We start from the raw sequence: 26823 nt of genomic DNA on the forward strand, positions 1-26823 counted from the left end.
GTTTGGTGAGTTTTCAAGGTAAGATGTGAAAGCGCTCATTATCTTTTGCGTCTTGCAGAAGCTGCTGCTGCTGCTGCCGCCGCCGCCGCCTCGCAGGCCACAGCACAGAAAGCTTCCGCCTTCGTTCACAATCTAAAGCCGTGACATGAGGCTCCCTGGCTTCCTGTTGGACCCTGGCTCCTCTATAATGAGCCATTGAAAAAACCATTAGAGTATGTTGGAGGGAAATATTCTCAGGTGAGGGGGTAAAGTTGTGTTTGAGAATAGCAGGTGTCAAAGTAATTGCACCCCTTCTTTCTCACTCTCTCTTTTTCTTTTTTTTACACTTTTCAAGTAACAAGTTGAAATGTCGAGTTCTCGAGTTAACTTTCTCTGTTAAACTCATCAGGTTGCAGCATGGGTACATGTCTGTGCAGAGGGATTGAGAACATGAAGCCCTCTTTCTCTCTGACTGTGAATCCCCTTAAAGCCCCGGTATCACCTGTGAGAGCCCGGGAGCTCGGCTGGGGGAGTCGCAGAGAGAGTGCTGCGCGGCAGAATGAGTGTCACCCTGCAGGACGAGTCCTTTCATCAAGCTCCCCTCTTACCCTGACCCTGCCATCTGGGAAAACAGATGATACTAATGAGGGACGGCTCCTTGTCTCCTGGCACCAAACACACACACACACACACACACACTGCTTCCATTGTGCTGCACTGTCCCTGCTGCCCCGCCCCTGAGAGTCACAGACACCGCTCTGTACCCAAACATACACTCAGTGATGGACAAAGACAGGTACGCCATGACAGAGGACAGTTGATCACACAGCGTCATGTGAGGGTTTGATGCTCTAAAATAAAACAGGAGGTGTTGGGCGTCTCTGTCTGTCCTTTAATAGAACAAGGGGAGCCTGCTTCTGTCTTCAGGACTTTTTTAAGGTCTTGTAAATGAATACTTCACAACAGGAATCCCACTTTCATTCACTTTTACATTATCCCACATATTCCCTGAAGACATCAACAAGTTGACTCAAAATAACTGTCATTATTTCCTCTCCTACAAGACCAGCCTGAGACCACACTAACGTTTTTACCACAGGGTCAACAGGCAGAGGGGGGATGTGATAGGACTACTTTCTGTGGATTGATTTGATACATGTGTGATCAGGTTGTCAATGACACACTGGCCACAGTTACATGATGTTTTTTTAATTCTGAATTAAAGTATTCTCCTTGGAATGGAAATAGTGATTCTGAATTGAGGTTTACATGGAAAACATGTTTAATGGTCTTTATTCCTCTTAAAGTCTGGGGGGTTGGGAAGGGTTCTGATTGGACAGGGGCGGGCGTGGACCAAGACACCAGACACTTACTTTGGATTTAAGTGTAATTCAGAATGGTCATTTTCATTCTGAATTATTTACAAGGTCATTTTTAATCTTTTTAAAGAGGATTTCATTTTTATTCTGAATTAAAGAGGAATTAAAAGTCTCATGGAAATGTAGCCATTGAGAATTGTTCACCGTTATTTTAAGTCCTGACCAATCAGAATCAAGTATTGAACACAGCTGAATAATAAGTTAAACAGTTAATTTAATTTGCAAAGAAGTGAATAACAAAAAAACACATGTACGAACATAAACACTAGATATAAATACTTAATATCATTATTAAATAATGAATTACACAGATCTGCACAGGAGTGTGATTTTCTTAATCATCATATAAGTAAGTTGTGCATCATTTTTGACATCTTGTATTAATGCTTTTGAATCATTAATATGCCTGGATTTTCATTTTTTAATAGAAAGAAAACTTCAATTTATTACTTTGTGTAACAACTAATGTTATAATTATTAAATACAAGTCTGTAACAAGGGCTGGTGTTCTTATTAATGACTTCTTTCCATTCCAATAAGATGAACAAGTTTTAGTATACAGCACTGATGACTTCTGTAGTATTTACTGATATTTATGGTCATGTTTTCCTTCATCTCATTTTTACTAATAGCAATTTAATCTGTTTTTACTAAGTTAGCCTTTAGCATGGAGCAACATCATCACTCTGTCTGTTATATCTTGCTTGTGTTGTTGAAGGAGGCAGACTATCTCACTGTTAACCAAATCTACCCATGAATGCAAATGGTGTAAGCTAAACTCACCAATACAAAGTTAAATTAAAGTGTATTTTAGTTGTATGTAACAATAAGAGGGATTTCTGTGTGTTTTGTTGCTAATGTGGAGACCAGATCTCTTTAGAGACAGAGACACTGAGTCTTTATAACTTGTCTAAAAAAGGTTAAAATAAAAAGTGCACATACCGATTAAAGGTTAAACATTTCTCAGTTTGATTTAAATATCATAACAGTGAGTGTAAAGAAACATAACAAGTGTTAGGAAATGAAGTCTGCTCTTCTATCTGAGCTGACCCAGTGATCCGGCTCACTGAGGAACCCTCTTTAGTTATTCCAGTCACTAAAGAGGCTTCAAAAACTTTTAGCAAGTTGCAGCAGAAAATGGTGCTGCAGACTTTTCTGTTGCAGTAGTCTCTTCTTAAAAATAGGCTGACAGTGACGGTGAACGGGTGTTGGGTTAGCGGTGGGGGGTTACTTGGCTTTGGATTGCTTCTGCAGAAACTGGAAAGGAGCGACCTCTCGGAGACGGGCGGGTCAGACAGGGCTAATTAGTCTGCAGCCGCCCCTCAAATTTCTGCCCTGGGATATTAATGAAGTGATCCATAGGAAAGCAGCTGCTCGCCACACAAACCCGCCCCCCTCACTACCAACACACACCCCACCCTCCTCCTCCACCTCCTCGCCACCTCCACAACCCACTGCAACCTCCGTTCCCCTCGCCCCCCTGCTGCTCAGCGACTACACCTAGGAAGGGCAGCGCTGTGCCAGGGAAGAAGCCCCCGCAACTCCCCCCTGAGAGCGTGACAGCTCCGATCGATGGCCCTGGAGCAGGAGGCGGAGGGGCAGAGGGGTAGAGGGGTGGGGGTGTGCAGCTGTGCGTGTGTTGCCATGCCAGGAGAGGGTGACAACAGCCTGGCATTGTGTCCTACATCAACAGAAGATAATGTTTCCACAGGCGTGAGCACAATGCTTTGAGGAATGGTCGCCCTTGCCTTCATATATTAGCAGTTTCTGCCTCCTTCCTGCGGCGAGCCCGAGCCTGCCTGAGAGGAAAACCTTATTTGGAGTCTTCACCGTAGATCTACTCTGAAGCCTCCGTCACAGGCAGGATGTTTTCCTGTCATTTCTCCCATGTATGCACGGAGCATGCTGTAAATGTCAAGCTGACTTAAGTATCTGTCTCTCACATATCTCTAAATGCAGCAGCTGGAGATACATTGTAAATATCACAGAGGTATTTTAAAACACGTCTCCCCTGGTACGCCAAGCTGCCTCCGGTTTATCCAGAGAATATAAAGACTGATGCTTTACCTCTGAAAATATTCTCACCTGTCAAAATTTGACCACATCAAAACATCCATACATCACTGAGGGCGAGTCAGAGGAGTGCACAAGTCCCTTTGGCCTTCCAGGTATCAAACAAGAGAGAGTCAATCGTTGCTTTTATCAAGTATGTGCACAGAGGACAACAGTTGCAGCCTGAAGACAATATAAGATAGATTCTAAAAACTCTAATTGTGTTTTTTTTGCACCTGATTGTTCAAAATAAGAGAATAAAGGCGACTGAAACATTTTAATTTTGTTTTGGATTTTTCAAGGTTTGACCTCTTTTTTCAAAAATTCAAATTTTTATCATTTTGATTAAGAAAAAAAGTCAAAAATTGAATAATAATAATAATTCAAAGCAATCAGGTACCTTGGTACCTAACCTTGGCCCTGACGTTGACTCTGACATCCTAATAAAGGAGGATAAAGGAGTGTACTAGTTATATTTTCACCCCTTCCTGTTCATGCTGACAAAAATGTTCTGGAGAATGTTTCTAACACTACTCCCAACTTATTCAGGAGAGCACAGAACTTTTAGATTGGGCGTTACTGGCTTGACTAGACACCAGAAGTCTGAAGAAGAAGAACAGAAATGAACGGATGGATGTCCAAACACAGGAGGAGCTGAGGGAAAGGGAAGTCGACCAAACTGCAAACACAAAGCTTCATACAGTCTGAGCTTTTGCAGAGTTACAGGACTGGTTGAGTGAGAAGAAAACGCCAACAGAATGTCAAAGTGACGTGGAAGATTACGTAGCAGTGTCAAGCATGGTGGTGGGAGTGTCATGGTCTGGGTCTGGATGAGTCCTGCCTGGGGAGCTACAGTTCATTGAGGGAACCATGAATGCCAACATGTACTGTGACATACTGAAGCAGAGCATGATCCCCTCCCTCTTCAGAAACTGGGCCACAGGGCAGTACTCCAACATGATAAAGACCCCAAACACACCTCCAAGACGGACCCTGCCTTGCTAAAGAAGCTGAGGGTGAAGGTGATGGAGACCTAAACCCTCAAACGGAAGGTGGAGGAGCGCAAGGTCTCTAACATCCACCAGCTCCGTGATGTCATCATAGAGGACTGGAAGAGGACTCCAGTGGGAACCTGTGAAGCTCTGGTGAACTCCATACCCAAGAGGGTTCAGGCAGTGCTGGAAAATAATGGTGTCCACAGAAAATATTGACACTTTGGGCCCAATGTGGACATTTTCACTTAGGGGTGTACTCACTTTTGTTGTCAGTGGTTTAGACATTAAAGGTGACATATCACGCTCTTTTCATCAACATATATTGGTCTAAGAGGTCCCCAAAACATGTCTTTAAAGTTTATGCTCAAAAAAACACTTTGAAATCAGATTTTGGTCTGCCTGAAAAACCCTCTTCTTCAGTCCTCCTCAGAACAGTCTGTTTTCTCTTTGACCACACCCCCTCAGGAATAGATGTGCTTCGGCTGTCCAGCACGTTGATCTAATGTTTACATGTTGGCTGAATATACACGGCTGCTCACAGACCCGCGTTACTTCAACCCTCTGAATCTGATCCAGAATCTGATCCTGATGAAGAGGCGCCTGCAGCAGGACCTTTCTGAACCATTGGTCACAGATTTAGTGTTTCTTGTTGTTTTATTTGTCAGCATGTCCACGTGTGTCTTGGTACACAGCTACCAACATGCAGCTATGTGGCTATGCTAACTAGCGCTAGCACTTATCCATGAGAAATAAAAATCATCCACTAGATCTTCAAATCTGCAGACGTGGGGAGTCAAAGCGACCTTTGTGTTTATTAAGACAGCCTACAACTAGCATGCCTCCCTCCTAAGCTCCTTGTTAGCACACATGTGTGCAGGGAATGAAAAACGGAGGAGGGGTTGAGTTGTATTTTATACAGTCTATGGGCTGAACAAGCTCCGAGCTCTGACTTCCTGTTACAGACCGGATATTGTTGTTACGTAACAAAAACACTGAAAACTGAAACGGCTGGTTTCAGCACACATTTACAGAAAGGTGGAGAAATCAGAACAGGGGCAGAATGGAGTCTTTTACTTTTCAGGGGGTTTGTAGACAGGGACACAGATTTCAGGTAGAGAACCATTAAAAAGTCCATTCTGCATGATATGTCACCTTTAATGGCTGTGTGTTGAGTTATTTTGAGGGGACAGTAAATTAACATTGTTATACAAGCTGTACACTGACTACTTTACATTGTGTCAAAGTGTCATTTCTTCAGTGTTGTCCCATGATAAGATATAATTAAATATGTGCAGAAATGTGAGGGGTGTACTCACTTTTGTGAGATAGTGTATATATGATGGATGTGTTGTAGATGTTAAATGCTGTATGGTAAGCTATAAATGAATTGACCTTCTTGGGATCAATAAAGTTGTCTGAATCTGAATATTTGGTTGGTAGCTGAGTGATGTTTTGTTACAACCTATTCAGCAAATCTCTAGGTCAGCCTATTTTCACTTGCGCAATATTTCTAAAATTAGACACTTCCTATCTCAGAGCGATGCAGAAAAACTAGTCCATGCATTTGTTCCCTCCAGGTTAGATTACTGTAACTCCCTCTTATCAGGCTGCCCCAATAAGTCTCTAAAGATTCTTCAGCTAGTTCAAAACGCCGCAGCTCGAGTATTGACTAAAACTAGGAAGAGGGAGCACATCTCTCCAGTGTTAGCTTCTCTACACTGACTCCCAATAAAATGTAGAATAGAATTTAAAATCCTTCTTTTAACCTAAAAAGCTCTTAAAAATCAGGCACCCTTGTATCTTAAAGAGCTCATAGTGCCCTATTACCCCTCTAGAACTCTACGCTCCCAACATGCAGGCTTGCTAGTTGTACCTAAAATCTCTAAAAGTAGTATGGGAGGTAGAACCTTCAGTTATCAGGCCCCTCTCCTTTGGAATCATCTACCAGTCAGGGTCCGGGAGGCAGACACCCTCTCCACTTTTAAGAGTAGGCTTAAAACTTTCCTTTTTGATAAAGCTTATAGTTAGAGCTGGATCAGGCTTGGACCAGCTTTTGTCATGCTGCTATAGGCCTAGACTGCCGGGGGAACTGGCACACTGACACACTGGGATCCTAGCTCACCCTCTTCCCCCCAACCCCCTCATCACTTACTTTAACTCTGCCTGTCCCATTAAAGTTACTAACCATAGACCTTTCTGGAGTCCCTGAGCTCCCTTGTCTCGTAGATTCCTCTGAGCTGCCGTAGACGTCCTCCTGCTGTGGACGATCTGGACTCCAGCTGATACGGACGTGCTGGACTCCAGTGGCAACAGCTTCTACGACTCGTCTCATCACTATCACCTCTCTCTCTTACTCCCCTCTATCTGTCTTTCCAGACCCAACTCAGTCGAGGCATGATGGCTGTCTAACATGAGTCTGGTCCTGCTGGAGGTTTCTGCCTGTTAAAGGAAGTTTTTCCTCTCCGCTGTAACTAGCTAAATACTGCAATGTGCAATGCTCATGGTGGATTAAGGTGGGGTCAGACTGAGTCTTACCCTGTCTTGGTGTTGGGTCTCTGTTCATAATTTGACATAGAGTGGTCTAGACCTGCTCTGTTTGTAAAAGCGTCTTGAGATAACGTTTGTTGTGATTTGGCGCGATACAAATAAAGATTGATTGATTGATTGATTGAACCTGTCAGGATTCTATAACCACACCCACTCAGGAGACGTTCTGCTGCAAAGTTTCTAGTGAATCAAACTAGCCAACATGAACACCATGCAGTAAAAAAAAAACAGCTTTTCTTCAGATCCAGAGAACAAAAAGATTCTTGTCCGGTTGTCTTCCTGCCAGACGTCCCCTCCACACTTACCCACTTTAACTCTGCGAGTCGTCCTGCAGAGTCCCAGCGAAGCAACAAAGACAGATTGTATCTTTTTAACTGAACTGCTTGTCATGGAGCTGTTGTAGTCCTGGTCCCCTCACTTATCAACCCCTAAAGTGCTTCTTGGACAGTACACCGCACCAAAACACTGCTGCCCAGAGTTCAGCCTCGCAGGCAGCACTTCCTCTTAGCCTGTCTGCGTCCGCCAGCCAACAGAACGGGGGGGAGAAAGGAAGGAAGGAGACGCTGGAGGAGTTTTTATTCAGAGAGGCAGCGAGCGTGAAAAACAGCAACAAAACTAATAATCCCCTTCAAACCAACACATTGCGTTAATCCATTTCATTAGCCTTGTTAGTGAGAAATTGGTGTCACAAGGATCCACTGTCTGTTTACTTACAATCTGCAGAAACCTTCCAGTACCAGCTCTCATTTGCATTCTCATTTCAATTATCTCAGAAGTCTGTTGATGTCAGCGCTCTAGAAAATGGATTTTTTCACTTAAACAGACGCCCTTGAATGAGGTGCGGAGGGGTTAATATTCCCAGAGCGGCGTTTTCCCCCCGAAGGTAGCAGAGGCATCATTTAGTTCTTGCAGGCCGAGGTCTTCAGAGAGTGAAATCTCTGTCTCGTTACGGCGCTGACAGCTTATTCTGCACACATCTCATGTGACTGGAAGGGTGGGGGGGGGGGCGACCTGAGACGGAGCTGAAGGCCAGCGCGCCGACGTGAACGAGAGCTCCTCTGCAATCGAAGGTGAATTGTTGCGAGAGGTCGCTGCATGAATACAGAATGAGACACACAGAGGAGCTGAATCAATGACTTCCAGATAATGATGATGGATGTGAAATACTCTAATCAAGTGAGGAAAAATTAGAGTTTACATTCAGAGCTATCAGACGCTGTTTTAAAAGTATCAGTGCAGATGGCGTCGGTTCTCTTGAGTGCTCATGCAAACTGTGCGACATAAATTTTCCACCTCTCATGTGTCATTACAAAACGTCTTGTCAGGGAACAGTGGTAGATAAGGCTGCAACTGAGAACAATATGATGTTCTTTTGATCATCCGCTGAGCTCCAATCTGTGGGTAAACAATTGCCAGCGGCATCTGGTAATGACACATTTTACAGATGTCATGTTCTGCCTTCCCCCGGCTTCACCTCCATTACAGCTCGGTGTCAAATCTGTGACCCCTTCTCTCTTTCATCTTCACCCACCCTTAATGAACACTCGCACTCTCTGAACTTTTCTTCCCATTGATTGACTTTTACCTTTCCTCCGCCTGCGTGCATGCTTGCGGCGCGGTGCAGGTACGCGACGGAGGCGGTGGCCGGTGAAGTCAAATCCCTGATGAGAGGGTTAACCCGTGGTTGGCTCTGATTTCCTAGTAAACACTGCTGTGTCCTGGTTCATGAGTAATTGAACACTATTGATTCTCAGGTCTGGGGGTGACAATAATGAGGTCACAAATCAGGCGACAGCAAACACAAGCTGTGAGGACAGCTTACTCCTCCGTGCAACACACACAAACACACACAAACACACACAAACGACAAAACTCCTTTCACTTATTCGCTGCGTGATAGCATCACCATCCTGTGTCTTTGGCAGCACTTGCCTCTGCTCTCCTTATCTGCCTCGCTGTCAATACAGACAACCCTCTGCTCCACAGGGCCACGAGGCGGTATTGACATTCAGCTCAAACCCACAGCTCTGAGTGGAGTCCAGGGTGTTGCACATGAATTATGCATGCCTCGACGCCAGGGTGCTGAGCAACACCAGTGCCATCATAATTGAAACAATTGAAAAGACAATACCAGATGGGTCAATAATTAGACAGCAGGAGGGGGGGAAACTTGATCCGGACGCTCCCCTGCTTGCCCTGCCAACCTAACCACCGCGCACACGGAGGGGACCTTTACCGACACGTCCTGGTCTCCTACGGCGCAGAGCCACATGCTGCATAACATGCCAGATTGTGTGTGCATGTGTGGAATTATTTGGAGGGGAGATAACAGCACAATGAGGGGCTTCTTCCCCCTTTAAAAATTAAATATGTGATAGGTTAGACCAGGGGTGTCCAAACTTTTGTCAAAGAGGGCCACATATGATGTTGTCAGAACACCTCAGGGAACAGTGGCTCCTACTGAGACTTAGGAATCATCAAAGTTATATATGAAATCTTGATCTAATAACATTTTTTTTTCTACTTCATGTTTTTAAGACTTTTCTGACCAGCAGACAACAATTTAAGAACTAAATAATTCTTGTCTTGCATTCTGAATTATTTTTTATGCACCAAATTTTGCCTTTTCTGCACAATTTCATAATTTTTATCTGGTCTTGTGTCCTCTTTTGTGTCTTCTGAACTTTTATTGACATTCTCACATCGTGAAAAAAACATTAATTTGAAAACCTGTCAACTTTAAGAGTTCTTGTGTTTCTTCTTTATTGCCGTCTTGCAAAATTCCCAGTGTTTTGCTTTATACAAGGCAAGGCAAGGCAAGGCAAGGCAAGGCAAGGCAAGGCAAGGCAAGGCAAGGCAAGGCAAGGCAAGGCAAGGCAAGGCAAGGCAAGGCAAGGCAAGGCAAGGCAAGGCAAGGCAAGGCAAGGCAAGGCAAGGCAAGGCAAGGCAAGGCAGCTTTATTTGTATAGCGCATTTCATACATGAGGGCAACTCAATGTGCTTTACATTAACACATTAAAAGCATTGGAGACATTCAGACAAGCATAAAAGAACACAATTAAAATGACAAATATAATAAAACAGAAAAGAAAAGGAAAATTAGAAATATATTCAAAATTACATTAAAATTTTAATTTAAAGTGAGTTAAAATAATCTAAGATAGGAAGGCAGTGTTAAATAAAAAGGTCTTAGTCTTTGATTTAAAAGAGGTGAGAGTTGGAGCAGACCTGCAGCTTTCAGGGAGTGTGTTCCAGATATGTGGAGCATAATGACTAAACGTTGCTTCACCATGTTTCCTTCTGACTCTAGGGACTGAAAGCAGACCAGTACCTGATGACCTCAGAGGTCGAGGTGGTTCATAAAGTAGCAGCAGATCAGCCTAAACCATTCAGGTCTTTATAAACCATCAGCAGGATTTTAAAGTCTATTCTCTGACAGACAGGAAGCCAGTGTAGAGATCTAAGAACTGGAGTAATGTGGTCTACTTTACTCCAGTTCTTAGATCTCTACAGTATAAGTATAAAGTAGTATAAAGCTCAACAAGCTGGTAAAGAAGGCCCGCTCTGTGGTTGGCCTAGAACTGGACAGTCTGGAGTCAGTGGCTGAGAGGAGGTTGATGGACAAACTGCGAGCCATCCTGGACAACCCCTCTCACCCTCTCCATGATGAGCTGTGGCTGATGGGGAGCTCGTTCAGTCAACGCATCATCCCACCACAGTGCAAGACTGAACGCTTCAGGCGCTCCTTTGTGCCCACCGCCATCAGACTGTTGAACAGTAACGGAGGCCACAGACTGCACCATGCTGACCACTGACAATACCCCCCCCCCCCCCCCCCCAGGGGATCAATGAAGTAATATCTTATCTTATCTTAAGAAGTCCATATGGAGCTTTTTGAGACGTTTCTGGATTGACTCTACTTTTGTTTGTGTGCTTGAAATAAACTGCAACTGTACAGATGATTCAGAAGGAGATTCATTTCTTTGCTATAATAACATAATTTAGGATGGAAGCTTGGGGCCATAAATAAAGGGACCTTGGGCCACGATTGGCCCCCGGGCCGTACTTTGGACACCCCTGGGTTAGACCTTTAAAAAGTTCCTGGGTAAGTAAACTTTGAGGATCAGTAACAACTGCCAAAAGCAATCCCTGTGTATTGTTTGTCAGACGCTTGTCGCCCTGGATTAGCTCTCCGACGTTATTCATTGGTGTCTGCAGAAAAACAGAAGCAGGTGACTGATCCTCCCCTCCAGCTCGGCACTTTCATAAATCCATACTGAGGGCTCCCAGCAGATCCATTACACTCACTGGTCTCCTGGCCGGAGGAACGACTCAAGGTGATCACCATAAAGCTGCTGTCACACCGTCGTTTCTCACCTCGCTGTGCCTTTAAAACAACCTGGGAAACAGAGGCGGCGTGATGGCAGACACATCGGCACCTCCAGCCAACGCACGTCATAAAGCTCACACGGAAACATGACCTGGTTTACTGCAGACTCCTGTTAGGAGGCTGCAAAATAAAGCCTTTATACATATGTGATTACGGGCGGAGACAATTACATGTTTAATTGCTGAAGGCATGAAAGCAAACGCAGAAAACAATTATTGTCTGCATATTCCCCTGATTGTTGTTAAGTGTGTTTAAACCACTACAGATAACCTCCTTCTGGAGATGATTAAGATTCAGTTAAATACGACTGAAACACTAAACGTCTGATCTCACAACTTTAAAATATGATCTGTTTTATAAACCTCAGTTGTTCTGATGGTTTTTGTTTATTTATTTTATTATAAAGAGGAATAAACAGAGCAAAGTCTGTAGGCTAAGTCAGGCTGGATACTCTGCACTGATTTCACATTTGACATCCTCACAATCCCGTCGCAAAAGTATCCCCTTTAAAGCTGGGGTTGGTGTTCAGATTTAGATCCACTTTTTGTTGTACTTGTTAAAATGATCTTTATGTCCTGATGGTAATCAATACATAATGTGTTCTTAAAAAAGCAGCTCTCTACAGCTGGAGTAAACCTGGAAAAACACCAACCAATCCCTGCCATCAGGAGCCAAATGATGAAACCAATCAGATCCAGTCCTGCCGTTCTGCCCGCCTCCTGCAGAGCGTACATTTCCCCGGCGTTCACTCCCCGTCCCCTGCCTCTGCTTCCCCTGACTCTACTTCCTGCCCCTCTCGCTCCACCTCGGGCCTGTCCCCTCTGACCCCATGAGGGGTTTTGCTCAGGACTGTAGTCCGGATCAGAGTCTAAAAAGCTCTCACCACGGGGGCTCTGACAAGCTGAAGACTTAATGACATTTAGTAAGTCCTACAGAAATGTAGATGTATTGTAGGGATGAGGAGCCGATTCATGAACACGTTGATCATTAATAACCGGTCACTGTCAGCCGTTACCACGCCAACCAACAAAGCAACAATCAATGTTTGAATGAATGAAGAACTTCTCCTCTTGTCTCTCCTCTCTCCCGCTCGCTGTGAGTTGTGAGTGCTAACAGCAGCCATGTTTGTTTGTGTTTTTAACTTTCACCATGAGAATGTTTTGGTGTTTTCTGAGTGAGACATGAGTTGACGTCGTGCAAAACACAAACGATGTGCTGAGGACCAGTTTGGAATCAGTCACCATCAAATGGTTGTGAATCAGCGGCGCTCGTGCACGTGGGCGGGGGCGTCGTTTTGGAGTAGCTCTGAGGGGCTGCAGGGGGAGGGGTTAGAAGGAGTATTGAGGAAATGCTACATTCAAATTCATGCTAGTTTTCCATGACTACCAACCCTAGCTTTAATTTGGCGGTCTATTTAAGCTGCAAGATTTCCACTCGAGCATCCACCTGCACGCTCCGACCAGCGGTTTGAGATGTTATCTCATCGCTCCTCAGTTTCTGCATGTGAAATAAATCTGCCTACACGCCAAACACAGGCGGTGTCTGCAGCAGCAATTAAGTTTTAACCAAAGGTGGACAAACTGAACAGATTCATTACTTGAGTCAAATTGTAGATCTTCCTGGTCAGATGTAAAAAATAAATACACGTGGTACGAATGTTATTTGACTGTTTTGTGTTCAAGGCCTCTTCTTTAGTTATTAGAGGTTAAAAAACGTGTTTTACTTCCTGTTTACTTTGATTGACAGCTGCCGTAGAGAGAAACTCCGTAGGACCTCTCGACGCTCCTGTAGGGCGGAGCTTGTTTCCCTACTGCACAGACTCTGGCTGCAGACAATTTACAAGATGGCAGCGTTATGGAATGGGAAAAGGCTGAGCGACGCTGTCCGTTATATATACAGTCTGTGGTTTTAACTGATGCATGACTTATTCAGGATGAAAACCTCACTGTGTCAACAAATAAATCTGCACAGATGCAAAATCTTTAAGAGAGTCAGATGTGATCAACATCAGCGTCCAGGAAATGATATAAAGAAGTTAAGACATCTGAAAAGCTCAGGGCCTTAAATCTACGCACAGGTATGCCAACGTTCATTTCCCTGAGAACATATTGATTGAGACAGCGCTGAAACCAAGGTACACACACACATCTGGTAAACTCCCCAACACTGTAACGTATCAAAAAGGACTTTTACTTGCCTTTTTTATGGAGTCTCATTTCCGTATTTCTCAAAGTGCTGCCCCTTTAAACTCACACAGGCTCCTGTGTATTGGGCCCTTCCCCCTTTAGGGTTTATAGGGAGCCATATGCACTTTTATGGGGAGGTTAATGGTTTTTAAGGAGCGCAGTGCAGGTCTAAATCCACCGCTTTAAACCCCAGAATGGCAACCTGGGATGCACACAGGTCACATGATTGCATTTAGGAATGAAGTGGGATAAACTCCACTAACTGGCAACTGAGCGTCCTCCTTTTATGTCCAGCAGAGGGATTATGGGATGTAGAGGGAGAGAAAAAAAAAGTCAAACCTGTCAACGTTTACAATCTTAAAAGCCTAATGAGCGGAAGTAACCATAGCAATTTAGTGAATAGAACATCAAAGAGTGGGGAACAACTATTTAGGCAGGCTGCATTCATGCATAATTAGCTGTGAAAATGGCACTACAGGAGTCTGTTACTCCCCTCTTCTTAATTAGTTTTTATCCCTTACTCTTGGATGAGAGGTAAACAAAGCCATCAGATTAAAACTTTGCTTTTCTTTCCAACACAACAACACTGTCTGCATGGAGACGTGCCGGCGTTGCCCGTTAACTGAGCAGCGTTCTCCCCGGGGAGCGAGGGCCAGCGTTCTCTGTGGATCTCAGTAACAGAATCAAGAAGCCTGGAGGCCGGCTTAACGCCACAGTGATGCTGTTGTATGAAGCCGAGCAGTCAATCTCTAAAACAGAGCATATAATTACATCTGAATACAAACGGCTCAGTATTATGCAAGACTGGTGTAAGTGAAGTGAAAGGCTCCTCATTGTGCAGCCTCACAATGAAATACAGTGAACACACATCAGGGTGGACGTGGTCTCTGGTGTCACGTCCCTTCAGATTTCCTTAGTCAGCAGCCATTTGTTAAAGACGTCACTGAGGATCGATTTAAGATGAAATTGCTCAGGCAATAAATGACAAAAAATGTCAAAGAGAATTGAAATATCTCTTTAAGGTCAAAGAGCAGACACTTTTTATTTCCTCTTATGTGACAAATCCAAGAGAGGGGTGTCCACACAGAGCAGTACGTGGTCCAGACTAAAGGTTCTGAACATCTTAGGGGTTTATGTTTTTAATTAAAGATAGATATTAAATATAATTTAGAGAGCCGACTTGCTTTATAACTAGGCTGTGATAAATACTTGATTCTGATTGGTTGAAAGCCAATAATGATAGTGATTAATTCTCAAGAGCAAAAGCAATGCTAGGGGCAACAATCACAAACAAGCACATTCCCTCTCTGCCTGCTGACATTGTGGTAAAAACTCTGGAATAGAATGGAATGGAATGGAATAGAATAGAATAGAATAGAATAGAATAGAATAGAATGGAATGGAATGGAATGGAATGGAATCGAATGGAATCGAATGGAATCGAATGGAATCGAATGGAATAGAATGGAATAGAATGGAATAGAATGGAATGGAATGGAATGAAATGGAATGGAATGGAATGAAATGGAATGGAATGGAATAGAATAGAATAGAATAGAATGGAATAGAATAGAATGGGATGGAATAGAATGGAATAGAATGGAATAGAATAGAATGGAATAGAATGGAATAGAATGGAATAGAATAGAATGGAATAGAATGGAATAGAATGGAATGGAATGGAATGGAATGAAATGGAATGGAATGGAATGGAATGGAATGGAATGGAATGGAATGGAATAGAATAGAATAGAATAGAATAGAATGGGATGGAATGGAATGGAATGGAATAGAATGGAATAGAATGGAATAGAATGGAATAGAATGGAATGGAATGGAATGGAATGGAATGGAATGAAATGGAATGGAATGGAATGGAATGGAATGGAATAGAATGGAATAGAATAGAATAGAATAGAATGGGATGGAATGGAATGGAATGGAATGGAATAGAATGGAATGGAAAGGAAGAGAATAGATCTAAGCAGAATAGAATGGAACGAAATACATCAATGGAACAATAACAATGGAATGGAATGCTTCGATGCATTAGACCAGGGGTTCCCAAAGTGTGGGTCGGGACCCCCTGTGGGGTCGGAGGACTAACATAGGGAGTCGTGAGATGTCTTCAAGAATATATATATATATTTTTTTGAGTTATCTCAAAATATGTTTGTATTATTCTTATTATTTATTTTTGTTTATTTACCTTGTTTTCTTATGTTTATCTTCCTTTTTGTTTGTACTGTTAATCATTATTATTTTTGTATTTATTTGTATTTGTTTATTTATCTTTTCTTTGTTGGTTTTGTATTACTTATATATAATTTGTGAACAAAGAAATACTGAAAAATATTCAATAAAAAAAATGAAGGACTAAAGTTATCTAAAAATAGTCAATTGTATCCATTGATAGTGAAATATATCACAGAAACAGCAGCTAAACTTGAAATAAAACCTTGAAATATAGAAAATAGAAAATGTAATGAGTTTTCTGCCTTCATTTTTTGTCACATGCCTCCTAAGACTAGTGTTAGTGAACGGTTAATTATCTAAAGCATCAGTAGCAGCAGGTTAGGTTTAACAGGCCAGCTAAAGGAAGACACATTAAATCACTCTGAGGGACAGTGGGGGTCGCGAGTCTTTGGCACCTATATTTTGGGGGCTGAAAAGTTTGGGAACCCCTGCTTGAGACCTGATCACACACCTAATATCAAATCAATCCACAGAAAGTAGTCCGTCTCATCCCCCCTCTGCCTGTTGACACTGTGGTAAAAACCTTAGTGTGGTCTCAGGCTGGTCTTGGTTATGGGAACATAATGACAGTTAGTGGGCACAGATGTGAGAGCAGCCTGAGGAGCTACTGGACCCCGACCATCTCTGAGAGGGAGAAGTCAAACTGAGGTGTGCTGTGATTCTCCATCATGTTTACAGAGGACAGCAGTTTGATAAATGACATCAGAGCGCCACTTAAAGAATGAAAACTAACACATGACTTTGTCAGTTAGTAAGATAATATTCTGTGTAACATCACAAACAATGCCCTCTTGAACCCTTTGTGAATGTGTCCTCTCTAATGATTTTAAACATGTTGTTCATTCTGCTAAACTTTTGAAGCACGTCTCAAAAATCTTTACACAAACAGACATTTTGCCTTCGGTAATCCTGTTCCACATTGACATGCCAACACAAAGTATTGCACTTGTCAATACTCGTCTCTCTTTGCCTTTGTCAATACTTTTCAAGGAGCGCTGTGTTAAGAAGCCCTGATATCCTCCCCAATCCTTCCCCCCCCCCGATGATGCAAGTGTTGGCATTGGAGAGAAACACACAAATAAAACTGGGAGACTTTGAAGTAACTTAAGTTGGAAATCAAAAACAAGGAAAGTTATCTGGAAGAAAAAGATCTTTCTGAGGTTCTCAGATACTCCAGGCCAAGTGTGAAATGTCTGTTTCCCGCTTCTCTGTTATTCTTTATGTTCCACTTGATGTTACACAGGTGATGAAAATATGTTCCCACTTTGTTTAAAGAGACAGAATAAAACAGAGCAAGAGGCAAAAAGAAAATCAGGGAAATTATAAGTAGGCCTTTAATCTGAGGAGGTTGAATTAGAATGCATGATTACAGATCAGCTGGTATTGTTATTTCAGGAGGTGCATTATTAGAAAACTGGTGGTTGACTGATGTCAGTTTTGTTGTTGTTGTTTTGCATTTGATATAATTATTATTTCATGCAACAGTCTAACATACATGTTATTTTTGCTGATACCATGTTTTAGATGTTTTTAGAGGGATTGAATTCATGAAATGGAAAATACATTGGTTATAGGATGGATTTTTGGAAGATGGCTGATATTTATTTACATCATAACAGAATATATTTTAAACACAAGCCAGTCACTGTTTTAAACTCAGGCCGATTATTTCAACAGCCTGCCAGAGGAGATCAGACCTGCAGAATCAGTCCCTTGTTTTATGTTGTTACTCAAGACACATTCTTACAGAAACGCTTTTATTGTGATTTTATTTTATTTAAACTCTGTTTTTAAGGGTCTGTTTTATAAGCTTGCATGCTTCTTAGTTTTTATTTCATTTTATTTTGTATTGCTCCGTTTTGCTTTGCACTTCTTCTTGTTTTTGTTTCCCACTGTGAAGCCCTTTGTTACCTGTATTGAAAAGTGCTATATAAATAAAGTATTATTATTAATATTATTATTTCAATCAGCCAATAATCAGCCTGATTAATCCTTCATCTCTAACACTAACCTTCAGGTAGTGTGCAGTATATCCTGTTTGAGCAGCTTATTGTAGAAGTAAACTTAAAACTTATCTTTTTAATCTAGCTTTTAATTTGGAGTCATTTATCTTTCAGTGCATTATTATTATTATAATCATTGCTTTTTATCTTATCTAATTATTTATTGTATTCATCTGATTTTATCAATGCTACCTTATTTTAACTTTTCTTTCCACTCTTACTCATTTTATTATTTTTAGAAGAAGAAGAAGAAGAAGAAGAAGAAGAAGAAGAAGAAGAAGAAGAAGAAGAAGAAGAAGAAGAAGAAGAAGAAGAAGAAGAAGAAGAAGAAGAAGAGAAGAAGAAGAAAGAAGAAGAAGAAGAAGAAGAAGAAGAAGAAGAAGAAGAAGAAGAAGAAGAAGAAGAAGAAGAAGAAGAACAAGGAGAAGAATGAGAAGAAGAGGAAGAAGAAGAAGAAGAAGAGAAGCAGAAGAGGTGGAGGAGGAGGAGGAGGAGGAGGAGAAGAAGAAGAAGAAGAAGGAGAAGAAGAAGAAGAAGAAGAAGAAGAAGAAGAAGAAGAAGAAGGGGAAGAAGAAGAAGAAGAAGAAGAAGAAGAAGAAGGAGAAGAAGAAGAAGAAGAAGAAGAAGAAGAAGAAGAAGAACAAGAACAAGAAGAACAAGAAGAAGAAGAAGAACAAGAAGAAGAAGAAGAAGAAGAAGAAGAAGAAGAAGAAGAAGAAGAACAAGAAGAAGATAAAATAAAATAGAGACTAATACACACCAAAAATAAAATGTGTGTAATTCAAATAAGTTAAAGCATCAAAATTAAGAATACAAATAGTTAAATTAAATAGATTTAAAAAGGGTAATGATAAGAGTTGAAAATGTCAATAAAACTGAATAGATGAATAAAAATAAACACATTTTTTTATAATTTTATCATTGCTGTTATTTTCTGTCTCTGTTATTTAGTGAAGCACTTTGCTCTGCATGTTAATATGTGTGAACGCTGTTTTATAAATAAAGTTGAGTTGAGTATCAGGCGGTGTGTTCGTGGTTCTGGACACATACAAAGAGCAGCAGCGAGGAGGCAGCTGGTGCCAGTGGGCCTTTCTGAGCATGCTCACTCCCTCTTTGGCGTTCTTGTCAAGGCCTTTCTGTAATTTTTGGACTTAATTAAGATAAATCAGCCTCTCTCTTGTTTGTCACATTTGACGGACGCTTGTTTGGAGTCGTCAGTTTTCCTTCATCTGTAAATGGATTTCTTTAACTTGACCTTGGCGGTGTTGGCCAAAACCCAAATCCTGTTATCAGAACCTGCACCAAGACGGGGAAACTACACATTTGAACACATTTCCCTCAGTGTGTGTGTGTGTGTGTGTGTGTGTGTGTGTGTGTGTGTGTGTGTGCTCTCCACCTCTGGTTGATGAGCCTTCTATAACACAGGCGTCATTATTCCAGGCTTTCTCACGGACAGATGGGGAGGCAGGACTGCATTAGAGCTGCTGCCACATTCCACTTCAAACCTGACCTTCCAGTGGTCCCACTTCATCTGCCATCCAAAAGCCCCCTCCTGATGCATCACTGTCATTCTGGGGGCCTCAGACATGTCTTACTGCCCCCCCCCCCATGTCTCTGCAAAACAACCCACCCCGCCACACAGGCTGTGGCTGCTTTTGCACCCCATTACTCTAAAGGCCTCTCACCTCCTATTTTCACCCTTTTTTTTTAAAGAGAGACCACCACACTTTCTTTCTGCTTGTGTTTACCCGATCAGTCAAGATGCCACCCCCCCCCTCCTAGTTTCCTGGTGATGAATGACCGTTGGCCGTCTCACTGACAGCCAGGCAGCTGATGCCACATAATTACAGTATCACCGTTTAGACAAAATTACCAAATTACTCCAGTCCTCAAGAGGCCTGGGAGACTGACAGGCCAGCCAACAAAGGAAACACAAATATCTGAAAAGAGGGGCACGTCGAGGGCTACTCGGTCTTTTATAGACCAGCAGTAAAATTAGGTTTGTTCTGTTCCTTCAGAGTGCACTCTTTACAGCCAGCGAGAAGCCGGAGAGCGAGCTGATTAGCCTGGAGCAGCAGAAGCACTTTTCCTCTCATAAATAATGCCAGCAAACATCTGGCCTCTCCTTGATATCCGATCTTCCTTTTCATACCAAATTTATTCAATCATTAATCCTGAAATGTTGAAGATTTTTAATCACAAAGAGCTTAAAATGTCAACCTAACAGCAAGGTCTGACCGCTATCTTTTATGCAACAAAAAAACTTCATTTAAAAAAAATACTATCAGCCTTCTCTTTGTGCCGTTACAAAAATAAAGAGGGACGATTCAATGCTTGTATATTTGTACAGTTTATTTATTCCACAGACTTTAAGTTGCACACATTCTCATCACGTTCAGTAATGTGCAGTTTCTGTGCAGCTGTGCAGCTCTTTCTAACAGCATCTGTTTTAACCATCCTGCTAGCTAACAGCGCTGCAGTTAACTCAGGATAGCACTGATTGTTAAAAAGACACACACCAACTGTCTGCAACCAATTTACTGAGACTCGTGGCGCCACTTCCTCTGGTCACTTCTTTAATTCACAAAGCATGTGCAGAGAGTTAAACACACAGTGCAAAAGAATCCTCCAGAATCCACACATGTGATCTCCTGGATATTTTAAATCATGTTCCATGATGTGACCTGATTATGGTGCTGGATAATGTCTGACCACAGCATTATAAAATGTTATATCTGGAGCATATCTGATCTTCATAATGAGACTACTTTGATTATATCAGGATATGGAATTAAGATATTGTTCTGATATGACTAACGCCGTAAATTGAATGTCACACACGTTGCATTTTTGAGGTCAGCTTATACCACAGATTCAGTAACACTCCAAATACTGAGTCCATATATTGTAAGATATAGCATGAGGGCATGTATCTATCGCATCCCCTTCCCCCAAACTCCCTCATCACTTCCTTTAACTCTTCCTGTCCCATTAAAGTTACTAACCATAGACCTTTCTGGAGTCCCTGAGCTCCCTTGTCTCGTAGGTTCCTCTGAGCTGCCGTAGACGTCCTCCTGCTGTGGACGTCCCAGACTCCAGCAGCAACAGCTTCTACTACTCCTCTCATCACTATCACCGCTCCCTCTCTCTCGTACTCTCCTCTATCCCTCTTTCCAGACCCAACACAGTCTCAGCAGATGTGTGTCTAACATGAGTCTGGTCCTGCTGGAGGTTTCTGCCTGTTAAAAGGAAGTTTTTCCTCACCACTGTAACTAGCTAAATACTGCACGTGCAATGCTCATGGTGGATTAAGGTGGGGTCAGACTGAGTCTTACCCTGTCTTGGTGTTGGGTATCTGTTCATAATTTGACATAGAGCGGTCTAGACCTGCTCTGTTTGTAAAAGCGTCTTGAGATAACGTTTGTTGTGATTTGGCGCGATACAAATAAAGATTGATTGATTGATTGATTGATTCTTGAAATAAGAGTAATCAGAGTTTGTGTTGGGTTGTTGTGCTGACGGGTTACATCGTTGTTTGAGTTCTCATGCCTTGTTCTTATGTAGGCCCTGCTGTCTGTCAAGCACTTTTTAAACCATTGTTTTAAAGGTGCAATAAAAATTATTATCATGAATGTCTTTCCATCTCCATTCAGCTCATTTAGGTAGAAGTTAGCACTGACAGGATGAGAGCACACAGCGCAGCTCTGCAAGAATGCTCACAGCTCATCTCAGTCTAAATCAGATGCAAACTGGAGAAAATTAAACGAAGCTGCAGAACTAGAGAAACCTAGAAACAGAATAATATAATACAACATATGACCGGATTGAACAACTTAAAAGCAACTTAAAAGCAAGTGCAGTGATGTTGAGTTATGGGTGTAATACGTTTTTGAAAGTGGTGACTGGAATGAATGAAGTCAGCTTTAAGGATGGTGCAGCTGATTCCAGTCGTTTGCAGCAGAAAACTGGAAGGAGATGTGACCAAAGGAGGTCCAGGCTTTGGGTGTGATGAGGTTGTGTAATAAACTTTGAGATGGAGCACAAAGTGGAGCAAATTATGCAAAATTCTTGGTGCTATCAGCAGCTGTAATCCACTCTCCCTGAATTTTATGTCCAGTCTGAAACTTTGTATTACTTTTCTCTTCCCTGTAATGCATTCCTGATTCTGAAGTATCCAGCATGTATGAGGACCATCATGACTCCATATTAACAGACAGAGTGACTGAAGTCCCAGACAAAGACTCTGAAAACACCCAAACCGCCTGAGAAAGTCTGCGGTAGAGCCCATCTGGTAAATGAAGTGAGCCTGAAGTGACAAAGTGACATTTACGATGTGAGCGCTAACAGTGAGCAGCAGAGACGATGTTGACTTAGCACCGTGTCTGCCTCAGACTGTGATTACCACCAGGGTTGAGCTAACTTTGGGTGATTTTTCTCCAACAACAAAGAGTTTCTTTCACACGAGCTTTGAATCCAAAAGGAGGAAGAGAAAAAAACACCTTGAAACAGTCCCACTGTCTCCATTTGATTCATTATGCAGAGATAGAGTACAGTCTGTTCAGACGTCTGCCATGTTAGCCATTTCATTTGCTAGGAGCAAGGCTGTCAGTGTTAACAGTGTACTACCAGTGCAGGAAAATCTCTTACAATGTGTGATTTTTATATCTCATTTTGAATGATTACAGCTCTGCTAAGGCAGGAGGAAATTCAATGAACCTGAGAGGAAGGAACTCTTTTCAAACCGAGGAGCTGAGGGGTTTTGTAAGATCTTATAATAGAGAATTAACAATCACAGAGCTTTAAATGGCTCCATCTAATCTGACCTTAAAGGTGTGTGTCTTGTCTCACCCTGTTGGGATGAGACAAGGATGGTTCCTTCCTCAGGAACGTATCCTTCCTCAGGATCGTGTCCTTCCTCAGGAACGTATCCTTCCTCAGGATCGTATCCTTCCTCAGGGTCTTATCCTTCCTCAGGGTCGTATCCTTCCTCAGGATGGTATCCTTCCTCAGGATGGTGTCCTTCCTCAGGGTCGTATCCTTCCTCAGGAACGTATCCTTCCTCAGGATCGTGTCCTTCCTCAGGAACGTATCCTTCCTCAGGATCGTATCCTTCCTCAGGGTCTTATCCTTCCTCAGGAACGTATCCTTCCTCAGGATCGTATCCTTCCTCAGGGTCTTATCCTTCCTCAGGGTCGTATCCTTCCTCAGGATGGTATCCTTCCTCAGGAACGTGTCCTTCCTCTGGATGATATCCTTCCTCAGGGTCGTATCCTTCCTCAGGAACGTGTTCTTCCTCAGGATGGTATCCTTCCTCAGGAACATGTCCTTCCTCAGGATGGTGTCCTTCCTCAGGATGGTATCCTTCCTCAGGACGGTATCCTTCCTCAGGACGGTATCCTTCCTCAGGACGGTGTCCTTCCTCAGGACGGTATCCTTCCTCAGGATGGTGTCCTTCCTCAGGATGGTGTCCTTCCTCAGGATGGTGTCCTTCCTCAGGATGGTATCCTTCCTCAGGATGGTGTCCTTTCTCAGGATGGTATCCTTCCTCAGGATGGTATCCTTCCTCAGGATGGTATCCTTCCTCAGGATGGTATCCTTCCTCAGGACGGTGTCCTTCCTCAGGATGGTATCCTTCCTCAGGACGGTGTCCTTCCTCAGGATGGTATCCTTCCTCAGGGTCGTATCCTTCCTCAGGACGCTGTCCTTCCTCAGGATGGTGTCCTTCCTCAGGATCGTATCCTTCCTCAGGATGGTATCCTTCCTCAGGATGGTATCCTTCCTTGTGGATCGTATCCTTCCTCAGGATGGTATCCTTCCTCAGGGTCGTATCCTTCCTCAGGACGCTGTCCTTCCTCAGGATCGTATCCTTCCTCAGGATGGTATCTTCCTCAGGATGGTATCCTTCCTTGTGGATCGTATCCTTCCTCAGGTTGGTATGCTTCCTCAGGATCGTATCCTTCCTCAGGATGGTATCCTTCCTCAGGATGGTATCCTTCCTCAGGATGGTATCCTTCCTCAGGTTGGTATCCTTCCTCAGGATCGTATCCTTCCTCAGGATCGTATCCTTCCTCAGGATCGTATCCTCACTTGTGGACAAGATGAACCCAATTAAGAAACGCCGATCCGTCCGATGGCCATCTGAACATGTCAGCTCCTCTGTATGTGACGACGCAGAGTCTGCTTTCAATAAACAGGCAGAATGATAAGGTTCCAGGGAGTAATTGAATCAGAAAGGGCTATATGTCACTTACTAATAGTGGGTACTTGCTATGATTTATCTGTGTTTGCTGAGAGGAGAGAGACGGAACAGACGGCCTGGTCTCCCAGATTAAATAGGCCATGGGAAAGATTCCTCACGCTGTAAGAGAGGAGGATTTATCACAGGCTGGTGATTAGTATTATTAGCACAGGTGCAGTTACAGTAAACACCAGAGACTCCTGTTTTGTACTGAAAGGGAGCAGCAGATAAAGAAGGAGCTGAACTGAACTGGGGTGTGTTTCCCAGAGGTGTTTTGTCTCACTGAGGCACTGAAGGTTCCAGGGAAGCTCGCAAAAACAAGAACACCGAGTCCAAAAACTTAAATCCAACAAACGTTTGAGGTCTCCGTCATACCTCTGTATTAAATCACGCTCCTCATACTTTTGATGCCATACGGCTCGTAGATATTCTGGTGTTTATTTCTTTATCTATTAATAACTTCATTTCTTCTACTTCTGTTGAACTGCAACACCAGAGAGAAGCAGTCATTACGTTCAGTGTGACAAAGTAAAGAAACAGGAAGAGCAAAATAAGAGCTTCAAAGCTGTGTATCATATTATTGGTGTTATTGTGAAACCCAAGGGAGATTAGCGACCTCTTTGTGGAAGCTAATGGATCATGATGAAGAACAAAGAACCGGTATATGGCACATATTGTTCAGTTATCATATCACGCTAAGTCTCTTTTGTTCAAAGGTTAAGTTATTTGAGGCGCCAAATTTGGCTTGGTGGTTAATTTACACCCATGTGCAGAGGCTTTAGTCCTCGAAGCGGGTTGCCCAGGTTCTAATCCAACCCCATGTCTCTGCTGCATGTCGTGGTTACCTTCTGTGTGTCCATAACAGCAGACTAACACACCTTCATAATACTAACTGACTCAATCAAACACACTATCACTCTGACTATGAAGACCACTGACCAGACCACTTTATATTTACTGTTTAAATACTAGTAATGGTTCGTCCAATCTATATGATGCTTTGTTTGATGTGTATATCAATGTACATATGTATGCATGTATGTATGACTTTTCTTACCATATACATATATATTTCTTTCTTTTTTCCTTGCTCACATTTACATACACATTTACAGAAAGGTGTAGAAATCAAAACAGGGGCAGAATGGATTTTTTTCATTCTCGGGGGGTTTGTAGACAGGGACACAGATTTCAGGTAAAGAACCATTAAAAAGTCAATTTTGCATGATATGTCACCTTTAAGTCTGGAGATTGACTTGGCCAGTCTAAAAGCTTCCACTTCTTGCCCCTGATGAACTCCTTTGTTGTTTTTGCAGTGTGTTTGGGGTCATTATCTTGCTGCATGAAGAAGGATCTCCCGATCAGTTTGGTTGCATTTCTTTAAATTGGCAGACAAAATGTTTCTGTAGACTACCGAGTTCATTTTGCTGCTGCCATCATGTGTTACATCATCAATGAAGGTTCTGTTTCTCAAGAGTAACCTATGCAATTTAATAAAAGTTGCTCTTTTGGGCCCAAGAGTTTAAGACTTCAGATAAGATGAACATTCAATAAAATGTTCAAATTAACTGCATATATCTACTTTTTTAAATGAAGCCTATCAGAAGAGAGATAGCTCTCAGACGCACATGGTGGCATCTTCTCATCCAACACACGGTGATGTTAAACTGTTTGCTCAGTCTTTGGCACAAACGCTAAATACTTAAAGTTTCTGGGAAAATCCCAGAGTAGGTTCAGAAGCCGTGCCCTAAAAAGTTCACGTCTGAAACCTCTTCCATCTCTGAAAGGTTTCCGTGTTATTTCGCCGATCCACACCCCCTCTCCCTCCCCTCACCCTCGGCCTTGACTTTCCTCTCTCGGCTTTTCACGCCGACATCAACGACTCCGAGCATCGACTACTGCAGAGGAAGTGTTTGCATAACATTTAGATTAAAGCCAGCTGTGTCTCATGCAGATGCTGAAGGTCTCCCTGTGCATCTGTGTGACACAAAGAAGGCCGTGATGGAGAGTTTGCATGTAGAGGATGGTGGAAGCGAGGAAAACTTTGCAGATATTAAAGAAAAAAACAGACTGAGTGATCAGAATCAAGATTACTTCTACATCTTGATCTTTCATGTCACCGCTGCCACCAGTCTAGTGTCTTAGACAGAGAGCAGCATGTTGCAGAAACATCCTTTTTAAGCTTTAAAGACAGCTGGACAACATCAGCAAAGAGATAAGTCTTAATATTGTGTCCACAAGGGTCACTATGATCCACAGACAGTTTAAGAAGTTAGCAAGACACAATTATATATCTCTCAATCTATGAATAAAGTCTGCCAGACTGTCAGACAACACAAACTGACTCCAGGGAACTCTCAGAGGAAATGCATGGCTGCAAACAATGCTGCTGATTCACAGCATCTTGTGCACAAGGTTAAGCAGAAACTTCCAACGTTATTAAAGGGAGCACAGCCCCTGGATGTTAACAGTATGGATTCACTGGGAAGCAAAACAGACGTGTGCCGCCGCAGCAGCAGCTTGCAAAAAATTAAATAAAAAGGCAGAGCTGCGTGTTGTTCTTTTGAAGCTTGAGTGCACACTGGAGAAGAGTGGAGAAGTGCCCGGTCTTTGTAGGGACCGGAGAGCCAGCTGAGTATGCTCTGAAAGGTTCCCATCCATCCAGCTCCAGATTAGAGAGTAATCAAAGTGCGGCCTGCGTTTCAACACGGCAGAAATACAGATGCGTCTCCACTGTACGGGGCGAAACTGCAAGGCTTCAATCTGTAACTTTACAGCTGATAAGTCAAAGTGAAACG

General features: G+C 42.7%; 1 protein-coding gene across 1 annotated transcript in view; it reads right to left on the reverse strand.

The window, feature by feature from the left end:
- Positions 1 to 7930: 7930 nt before the first annotated feature.
- macrod2 (mono-ADP ribosylhydrolase 2) overlaps positions 7931 to 26823 on the reverse strand; it is a 420924-nt gene continuing 402031 nt past the window's right edge. The window contains exon 6 of the mRNA XM_034682272.1: positions 7931 to 8043. Coding sequence (XP_034538163.1) covers positions 7931 to 8043 — 113 coding nt within the window. The remainder of the gene's footprint in view (positions 8044 to 26823) is intronic.

This window comes from Notolabrus celidotus, chromosome 4 (genome assembly GCF_009762535.1).
Source record: "Notolabrus celidotus isolate fNotCel1 chromosome 4, fNotCel1.pri, whole genome shotgun sequence".
NCBI classification, from domain to species: Eukaryota; Metazoa; Chordata; class Actinopteri; order Labriformes; family Labridae; genus Notolabrus; species Notolabrus celidotus.